At 39.0% G+C, this 10,411-nt stretch overlaps 1 protein-coding gene across 1 annotated transcript; it reads right to left on the bottom strand.

Moving 5' to 3' along the window:
* Positions 1-266: 266 nt before the first annotated feature.
* RFX6 (regulatory factor X, 6) lies at positions 267-10,343 on the bottom strand (the record flags this gene model as incomplete). The annotated part of the gene is made up of 8 exons (XM_009579446.1): positions 267-433; positions 1,603-1,821; positions 2,819-3,328; positions 3,841-4,050; positions 5,451-5,573; positions 6,648-6,765; positions 8,800-8,909; positions 10,199-10,343. Coding segments are annotated over 8 exons (1,602 nt in total), but the record flags the coding sequence as incomplete, so codon positions are not given.
* Between the last annotated feature and the right edge of the window lie 68 nt (positions 10,344-10,411).

Here is a 10,411-nt window from a genome sequence, read left to right on the forward strand (position 1 = left end):
GCAAGAATCACTGGTTCTTTCTGCTCACCCTGAATTTACAGCTGAAAAGCTGTAATGGTGAGAACAATCCTGAGTGATTCACAAGCAGGACCCAATCTGAATATAGCTTTTTTTTTGTGTGGAGGGCTGCTAATATCTCTGAAATGGCTCCTTTAACACCTGTATGTAATACTTTTTTATTCCACCAACTTGAAGGGGATTGTCATCATAGCCTTAATATCTGGATTTGGAAAGTAAGCTTAAGGCACTGACATGTCTGTCCCAGTTCAGGTTCCTCCAGCAGCTGCTCCCATGAAGACAGTGTTGATTGGTGGTAAAGATGACACCATATCTCTGCTTGGTGGGCCATGGGACTCCATATTTTCCTGAGAAGGGAACTGACCAGATGTTCCATACATACACTGGGAAGAAGATGTGGTTTGCATGTTTGAAGCTGTGGGGAAAAAAAGTTACCATCATTGCAGGTTTTCTATCTATTGAATTTAACAAAAAACACAATCCAATTTCATCTGACAGAAACCCTTATCTACCAGGCACACCATCTGAAGGACAGAAATGTCAACACTTCTACGCTTCACTCAATTTACCTATGCTTCTATAACTTTTCTTCAGTGGCTCCTCACGCCATCAGGGAATAGGTAAAAACCCATGTATAAGCGAACTCTGCTAAAAATGCAGCTACGGGCCTGAAGTTTATGGCTTGCATATGAGCCATTTTCTATGAAAATTGTGCAAAGGTATTTATGTGCTCTATGCTCGTCTTTCCATATCTTGCATCATTCAGGTCCGTATCCACTGGTGGTACCACTGCCACCACCTGGCACATATCAACATAGAATACAGAAGATACTTGATACAGCTCCTGTGTGGTGGTGCTGAGTTTTTTTCCCCCTTTAGCATCCTTTAAAGAACTGAGCACTGAATTCTTGCAGAGCCTTAATGAGGCAAGTAATGTCTGATCTTCTGTGCAAGGTTAACAGGTAAGTAGCAGGAAGAGGCAATCTTGTGGACAAACAAACAATGTCCTATTTTATATCTTCCATGCAACACTTTTTGGAATGTGAGACCAAACTCAGCTGCCATTTGTTTAATGCATATACCAAAACAAACCCTCTGGGGTTAGGTAATTTCACCTAAAATTCACTGTCAGTGGGAGCTTTGCCTAATACACACAGCTGTTGAAGCATAGGACAGGAAGAGACTATGCCACAGGAAGAATATATTTAGACATCCCTGACCCAGGGTTCATTTGATCTGTTTGACAGTGAGGATCCTTAAGAGCCCGTAGAAGAGCCCAGTCCATTATTAGCTCACTTAATAGTTAGAAAGTGTTTCCTAATACGGATTTTTCTGTAATTCAGGCCAGTAATTCCACTTCTCATGGACAATGGATCATAGCCGTCCTTATGGGAGCGAAGAGTTATTAAACCCACTGTCCTGCAATTTTAAGGAAAACACATCTTATGATACATCCTAGGTACTGAGCTATTTTCTCTCTATATTGCGTCTCATATACTATATATGTGAGCTACAGTTTAATACTCAGCACTTGTTAGGATGCTAAAAAGTTCATAGCTCTTCTCAGCTGTTGGTTATACTTACGCATAGGAGTCCGACAGACAATTGAAGGTGAGGACTCTGTGTAGTATGAGCCTGTTTGTTTTCTTCCGCTGTCATCCAAGATATTCAGTGGATCATGTATATCATTGTATGATGGCAATGATCGAATGCTGCTTACACTGCTGATTACAGAAACATGTTGATCCACCATTGTTCCAAGTCTGTGAGATTCTGGATAATTTATATTGTTTCCATAATATCCTATTGACAGGAGATTGGAAAAAAGCAGAGTAAAACTACTGTTGAAGAGAAAGGGTAGGGCAGGAGCCTGTGATAACCTGGGGCAAAAGGTAATTGTTTCCAGCTGAGTCCCTCGAGAATAAGATTATTTATGTACACATACAGCCTAGTAACATTAGTAAGATATGCAGTGACTAACCCAAAAGAGGGGTGGTAACAAGGGAGCAAAAACATCCTAAGAGTTCAGTCATGCCTTCAGTACAGAATTGCCCTTCCCTTCTAAGTTCAGAATCAAACAGTAGCCTGTAATCAGTGGCCGTAAGAGACACCAAGGGGACTCCTATCCACAGTTCAGTGCTCCCTTCTGAAGCTCACAATCAAGGAAAGTATACCTGGAAAGAAAATCTGCATGGTAGTATGTACTTACTGCATATACAGATCCATATAAAAGCAACATTTCCACTGTGTCTTTCCTCCAGAAGAGGGAGGTGGTTTTGCTGACTATATCTCTGAAGCAGATTATGGCAATAACTTTATGTTAGAAGTATGAGAAATATCAGGGCCAAAGTCTCAAACTAATGTTAATGCACATTTTTATACTTCGTGACTTTTTATACCCTGTGACTAGAATGCTCCATTATGCTGATCCCAGAGGTAAGCTATCTTATGCCTGCTCTATTTCATAGTAGATGTTTTGGGGGCTTTTCAAGAGATTGTTAAATCACAAGGTCATCTTGGTTTTGCTTCCTTTGTGCAAGACATGGTGATGGTGCCAACGGAAGATTAGCACAGGTGCAGCAGATGCATTTGAGGTCAACTGAGGATTCACCAGAGGAAAATAAATCCTTAAGTAGCTTGTTTAGCTGCTTTACAATCTCTGTGTGTCATCAGAGAAGTGGAAAACAGGAAGGTATAAATAAGAGCTGAAAAACATATTTCATAGAAAAAAGCAGAGAAAAAGTGTTTTACTCCAGCAAGGAAGAGAAACAGAAGGGAAAAAGAAAATATATATTAATACCGTTGGAAGCATTAGCGGGATATGCTGCTCCTGGGCATGTAGACACTGAGTTGCTCAAGAAATTGAAACTCCCAGCATTCAGAAACTGCATATTGTGTGTGTCCTGAGACATGGATGAGGGACCATAGCTGGAAGGAGATCTGGCATTGTATGGAGACACAGCACAACTATTGCTGAAGTAGTCTCTGGAGAACTGCTGTTCACTCAAGGCATTGAATCGGCTGTGCTCTGCTCTGTGGTGGTAAACTCCTGAAGTGGAATGGGCCTGAGTTCTGAACATAGCCTGGTAATTGGAATTGTTTCCATAGTAATTTTGATTAGTTTGTGACAAAGTCTGATAAAGGGGTTCTGAGTAGGAAGAGCACTGTGAATGTGTGGATAACACTGGACCTACACTTGGAGGTCTCACAGCCATTGGCCCCTGGTTGATAACACTTCCTCGGCTGACCATGGCTGGTGAAATGGGTGGAGTCATCAGGTGACCAGTGTTTTGAGACAGCTCCATCTGACCTGGAATAAATAAGCATTAGCCGTGATTAGCATTCATACCGCAGTACTGCTGAATAGAGCGGATCTGTTAAGACACTAACTCTCGAAGTGTACATTACCATTTGAAACCTTTACAAAGGATATGCATTAGCCCCCACCTAAACAACACTTTCTCTAATCCATGGCTTCAGGCTATAAAGCTTCCCACTTTCATTCTCCAGCTTGGAGGCTGCCACATTCAGTGGGAAATTCCAGCCTCGTGTGCGCCAGGTGTTACTGTTCATTCTCTCCTCACAAGAACCTCACCAAGCCAAGAGGTATAGGATAGTTTTACCATTGTTCCAAGAGGATCTATTACTGGCAGGGCTCTACAATTGTCCCCTTCTGTAAATCAGCACAGAGGGTAAGCTCATGAAATGTTATTTACTAGAGGTCTTTATAAATGCATATGGTCATTGCTCCTCCTACAGCAACGTGTTACTGTGGACTGAAAGACTAACAAGCAAATAAGTGAAGGAGAAACTAGAACATACCTGTCAGCTGCATATTCTCACTGTCTCCTGTGGCGAAAGGGTTCAGACCAGAAGATACACTGCTGGGCTGGCTAGCTGACAAGGACACGTAGGTTTGCTCTGCTAGACACTCATTTTTGACTGAAGTGTCACTGGGCAGAGGAGCAGCTTTGTTACGATTTGCTAGGAAGCAAGAGCTTGGTGATGCGGTAAAGGTGGCTTTGCTTGCATCTGGAAGAGTAAGTGAAAACTCTTGGTGGCTGTTATGTATGCTCATTGCATGTAAATTCACCACTAGTATATAGACAGCACATGAGCTGCCCGATTTGTTCATATCTTTGGTTGCTTATCTTAAAACCCAGTGAAGCCTCCATATTTTGCATGTAGCCAATGAATACAAACATTGCTCTAGTCTTGATCTTCCCAGTGGAACCGTTTGTATCATATTCCCTGACCACAGATCTACATCACACAGTATCAGCTCCTTACTGAAGCCATCATAGTGAAGGTATGAATGAGATTTATTCCCTCAAAGTAAATGTCAGCAATGAAGTCAAGTAAATTGCACTGAGAGTGAATCAGGCTCATGACACTTCATCCTAAAGAATTAACAATGGGAATTTTAGAATGCTTGAACTCTATTTTCATACTGATATCTAGAGAAAAGCGTTTGTTTTACTCAGTTCTTCAGTTTTCTGCAGACTATTGATAAAGTCAGTGGAAGTTTTGCTGTTCTTCAGTGGAAACCATGACTTCACCTTATGGTTTCAAGTACTTCACCTAAGCATCCAAGGATAAGGCAACTGCTACATAGGGCAAGTTTTTTCTTGAAGGCTGAATTAAAAGAAAAAGTGCAGCATCTACTGTCAGACAAGTTCTATGCAAGTTTCTTGCAGCAAAGTGGAGATTTAGAGTAACAACAACCAAAAAGTTAAAGATTGATTGCTGGTGCTAATGTTAATAAAAAATAATTCAGCAGAACCCTGTTGAGTTTCACTGGATTTTTAGGGATTAACTTGGACCAGAATTTGAAGTTAATGAATCTTCATTAATTTTATAGCAAAGGACCTGGAGCATATGACTTCAAACTGTCCAACCTTGTAGAAGCCTGGTAGATGGAAAATGTTAAGGATACTGTTTTAAATTCATTTTGTTTCTCCTCTACATAGTAATACTTCAGCCAGATGGTAAATAGGGCTCCAAACTTGTGTTCCAACCTTGCAGGGATATTTGCATTTTGGTAACACTTAATACATTCCTAGTTCAAGGTGTAATCACATATTTAAGCTTTGGCAGAAAAATTGGATTAGGAATTCCTGCCCGTTCTGCTACTTATACCTCTTTTCACACTTCAGCTTGTGGCCCTTCAGATGCACCTACAAGTGTTTGTTGCATCCAAGATTATGTCAGTGATCCAGTGTATTCACATTCCCACAAAATGTTATTAAGTGAACTACGGTAGGATGGTGGGAATGAGTGAATGGTCACAAGCTTTTCAGATGAATTTGACAATGTTGCATATAACTACACCTTCAGGAGAAGATAGTAAGCCTGCTTCTATTTAAAGTTAAACAAATATGTCAATTTCTAAAAATACAGGAGTACATTCAAAAGAACCAAGCTCTAGTTACCTAAATTCTTCATGTATTTGTCCAGTAGATTCTGGAGTTCTTGTTCTTTGTCATTGTTGAACTGTGTCTCCATGGCAAGCAGGATGTACTCATCTAGTAGCATGCGGATCAAATGAAAAGAACCTTTTGGAGGAGAAAGAGAGAGAGTAGCTGAATTATCTTTGTGACCATCTCTCACCACTCTACAAGAAGCGAGTGAAACAAACAAATAATTGTGGACTTTAAATGACCTGGCAAGACCAACAAGGAATAGTACCTAACTTCTAGCTCTAATCTCTCTTTGCACTGGCCCACCTAGCTCAATTGTTTACTGTCCTGTAGGCTATTTGACCACTAATTACATCAAAGAAAAATACTGATGAAAGTGAGACATGCTTTATACTTGAAGAGGGCACACAGTGGAGCTAGATAAGGCCAAAGCCTGCTAGAATGCCTCTGCGCTATTTCTGTTTGCCTTGTGCTAAATAACCAGACAATAACTGGTGAAGTCTTTGACCTTATTTCAAGGATATATCACATTAAAAATGTGTGTCTCCTTACAGCAATTTCAAATACCATCTGAAATTTAGATAACAATGTACCTACAACTAAACTTAGGAAATTAAGTACTGGATTTAAAGTGAGTTTCACTTGTTCTACCATCTTCTGTTTTATAAAAGGTTTTTTCTGAGAGTCCCCAAAAATATAAACATTTCTAAAGATGGACATATGAACCTTAATTTTTAAAAGCCACAAACACTGTTGAATTAACTGTCTGCTGATCCCAGAATTAAATGAGTGGTGATCTGCCAAATTCCTTTTGCTTTTATGAAAACATACCATGCACAAGGATTTCTATACAGCAGTAATTTTTTACCAAACTGATCCACATGTGAAACTAATAATTTAAATCTTCTGTCTCCTATACTGAGATATGCAGTAACACTTCCATTGCCATATCAAAACAAATAGAGCTCTAGCTCTTAAATGGCAAAGCGGTATTAAACAGCAATTCAACAGAAAAATACCTTTGAAAAATGAACATGTGACACAGGTCACTAACAAAATATTGCTAGCATTTACTGTGAAATGTTAGTTTGAAAAACACGTTACACAGCATTAGACTAGGACAGGTTCCTCTGCTGAGGAAATGGTGGAAAGCTGCTAAGTGCTAGTACATATGTACAAAATATCAGTGTTTTTACAAAGCCCAGGTACCAAAACTTGACGCGTTGTTTAGGGTTAGGTTATGCATCACTCGAGCACCGAAAAAACTCCATTTGAGAAGGAAGTCTTGAGCTCTCTTCTTTAATGACCTCCCATTTTGCTTGCTTGCCTGAAAGAGAATAGTAAAATACTGTTAAGTATGCTAACTTGCTTTCTGCACACAGAAGAAAATAAAGGAGAACTGAATATGCTTGAGAGTTCAAGGAGTCCTTGACTCAGGCTGATGTGGCAGGGTCGATCAAGCTGCCTGATTCAAACTGTCTTCATAATGTGTGTCCTAAAGTGATAAAGAAGAGCAGCATTCACTCTTTTCAGTGCAACCAGAGTAGAGCTCTGACAATGTAAGATAAAACAAACTGCTTACTGCTTGGGCTCTGCTGTGGCCTGAAGGTATATAAATTAGCTCATATTTTAGTATTAAAGGTGCCAAACTGCTCTGTAAATATACAGGTGTGCAAGGCAGAAAGAAAAAAACCCACCCTCTGGCACTATGTTATTCCACATAAACAGGGAACAGAAATCAGTCTTTGTACTTTAATGTCATCTGTATAATACTGGACAGACTTTCTCTTACAAAATGGTATGTTTACTATCGTAACATTGATGCTTTTAATGCTGCTCATTTCATACTGTCTCTTTGCTCTGGCAGTGGTTTGATTGTGTGGTAACGTATGCCCTGTTGCTTTCTCAAAGAGCAAGCAGAAAGAAGTTGTGTGAGTTTGACAGTAACCACACTTTAGCATGAACAGAAGGCAGACAGCAATGGAAGGATTACATGTTCTGTAAATTATTAGCTTCTGCTTAGTTGACCTAGCTGCACATCAAGACTTGTAGGTATTTCTTACCTTAACTACAGGAAAGCAATGCTAGGAACTATACCTGTTAACTTTAGTAATACAGTATCACATAGTAGATGCTGAATGGGAGAGTGCTTCACCTTTTCTGCCTGGCTTGTTTATCAGGAATTGTCTTCCGAAATTGTGGAATCAATTTTAGACCATAGTCATCCAGTTCTAAAATAAGTTGTGATTGCTTAGCTTCAGTGGGAGTTTTGTGTCTAGGTAAGTGTGTATGAGGACTTGCTTTGGCTCTGCTGTCCTGAATCATCCAAAGCTCCTCACTGTGCTCACATATGGCAGCAAATGTTAGGAAACTCAGAGTGCTTTAAAAAGAAAGAAATTATCACTGTCTCCATTGAAATTTGGGAAAACAGGTGAAGAAAGGAAAAACGGCATGCCCATGGTTATTCTGTAAGTGGCAGTCACTCTTCTGCAAGCCAGTCAAAGCTAACTGCACTGTCTCCTCCTCTTGCATCCACTCATATCAAGATGCTCCCAAAATGATCGATAAGATACTGCATTTCCAGATAGGACATGACGTGATGAGAAGACCAGTGTTTAGCTACTAACGAGCAATGTGTAACATTTTATTCTGCTAGTTTACATACATTAGAGTCACAAATTGGGTAAATATCTCTTACTTGAGCTATAATTCAGAACTCAATTATTTGGTTCTGAACTATAGTGTAATCATTCGTATATAACTACATGCATATAAAATACTTCTGATTATAAAGCATCTTGTAAATCAGGGAGGAAAAAAATCCCATCAAAACCATCAATTACCGAGTTAAGCACCTTATAAAGCTACAAAACTCTATCTTCCATCCTGGTCTGTAGAAATCCTTCTACAGGTCAGCTACTTTTGAATCCATCTGCTACATTAACTTATACCACATACAGTAGCATCCGGATACCATGAAAGAAAGAACTGCTTCTCTAAGGAACAACTTTTGTTCACCTTACTCACTGGGCAATACCCCTGCGATTCTGCATGCACAGATAAGGTGGATGGGTTTCTTTCATGTACAGTTTATGTCAGGGCTGACTTTAATGTTTTAGTTAAGATACTTCCTAGTTTGTCACACACATAAGACTGTTCAACAGCACTCAACATGATTAATTAGAACTAAGGGCACTGGAACCTTTCACACCAAATGAAGAACTCCCCTGTTGCAATAAGGAGATGGGAGAAGAGATGAGAATCCCATGTGGGAACCAATGGGACTGCATAAGTAAGGAACTGTGTAGGAGTAAGGGGAGTAGGATTTGGTCTTGAGTCAGGCAGAACATTTGAAAGGTACCTTGATAACCCTTTGCTCAACCACAGTATCCAACCATTCAATAAATGATTCCACAGTGGCATTCTTCTTTAGAAGGTCCTTCAGTTCTTGGAACACTGTAATAGAGTCATCTACCATGTAAAAAGGAGAACATATCATTGCACGCTACTCTGAACGTGAGAAAAAGCCACTCACCAGCCATATGACAATATTGTAGCATGGAAAGAAAAAGCAAAGAATTAGAGCAGTGAAGAAATGAGCAATTCCCCAGCAAAGCAAGCAGACACACATCCATCACACATATATATTTTAATTACTTAAGCATTACAGTGATACAGGTTGTAAGACAATGAAGTTTTACAAGAAAACAAAAGCAAAAAAATTCTGATATTTTCCATTCATTTTAAGATTCAGCCTTGAAAACCTTTCTATTACTAAGTTTAGGAGTAAAGCTTTATCTGCAATGTGGCAGACTTTTATATTGCCTTAGGTTTCCCTTATATTTTACAAGTTTCTCACAATATAATGTAAAGCTTACTTCCCCAATTCCCATTTTTGAAAAAGTGCCTGAATGACCAGTTATTTCTCTTCTCCTTTTCTTTTTTTAACCAGTGTGAAAGAAGACGAAGAACAAAATAGAAAACAATTACACAAAAAGTAGGAAACAGGCAACTCAAATGAAAATGTGAATAGGATTGTGAACCATTAAAAAGAACAAATTTTCATAATCAAAGTAACAATATTTAGAAGACAACACATTGCTATTGCTCTCCTTTCAGCTCTCCAAACTCTAATCAACATGATTCCTATGACAAAATTATCTTTTTAATAGAGAAAATGGCTATATCTTTTTTCAACAACAGGTATGTATATGAAAATTAACACCCTCAAAATTTGTACTTTACTTCACTCTATTCTCTGAATGAAAATAGCTGTTATACTTTATAGAAAATTATGTATTTTTTTAAAGATCAATTTTCAACAAAAAAAAATCTATTCGTATTAAAAAAAAAAGTAAACTAGCTCCAACATCCATTAAATTAAGCCATAATGATATGTAATTTTTGAGACGTCTTTCAAGAATTGATCTGTGCTCATATCCCCATATGATTAGGACAAAACTTCAAAAGAGATTAAAAGAGATTTTATTACAGTTAGCAACTGACGTGTAAATTATTTTTTCAGCAACCATTTAAAGTCATCTAGCTGGGATGAGTTCCCAGCACAAGCTTCTGTTCTTGTAGGACATGCTAGGGCAACCGATTGGTTTTCTTAAGTTACTGAAGTTAACACTGAGCTAGATTAGAGAATGTAGTGTCTACGTGTGCCTTTTCTCAGTCCATCTCCAAGTAGACTAGTGTGGCATGGAATGAAAGAGTGGATTACTTTTAATGAGACAAATATATCAACATGGACTTACATTCACTGTAGACCTCCCCATCAGAGTCTGTGCTCCCTGAGACTGCAAGGAGTGCCTGAGAGCCAATACTATTCAAATCAACTTTTTCAATATCCAACACCATGGAATTCACCACATGCTGATCAAAAAGGGCTGGCCGAGCAATCTGTAAGAGAAGGCAAGGTAAAATGCTAAGACCCTGTCATGGTTTAACCCCACCCAGCAACTAAGCAC

This window comes from Fulmarus glacialis, unplaced genomic scaffold (assembly GCF_000690835.1).
Source record: "Fulmarus glacialis isolate BGI_N327 unplaced genomic scaffold, ASM69083v1 scaffold36516, whole genome shotgun sequence".
NCBI classification, from domain to species: domain Eukaryota; kingdom Metazoa; phylum Chordata; class Aves; order Procellariiformes; family Procellariidae; genus Fulmarus; species Fulmarus glacialis.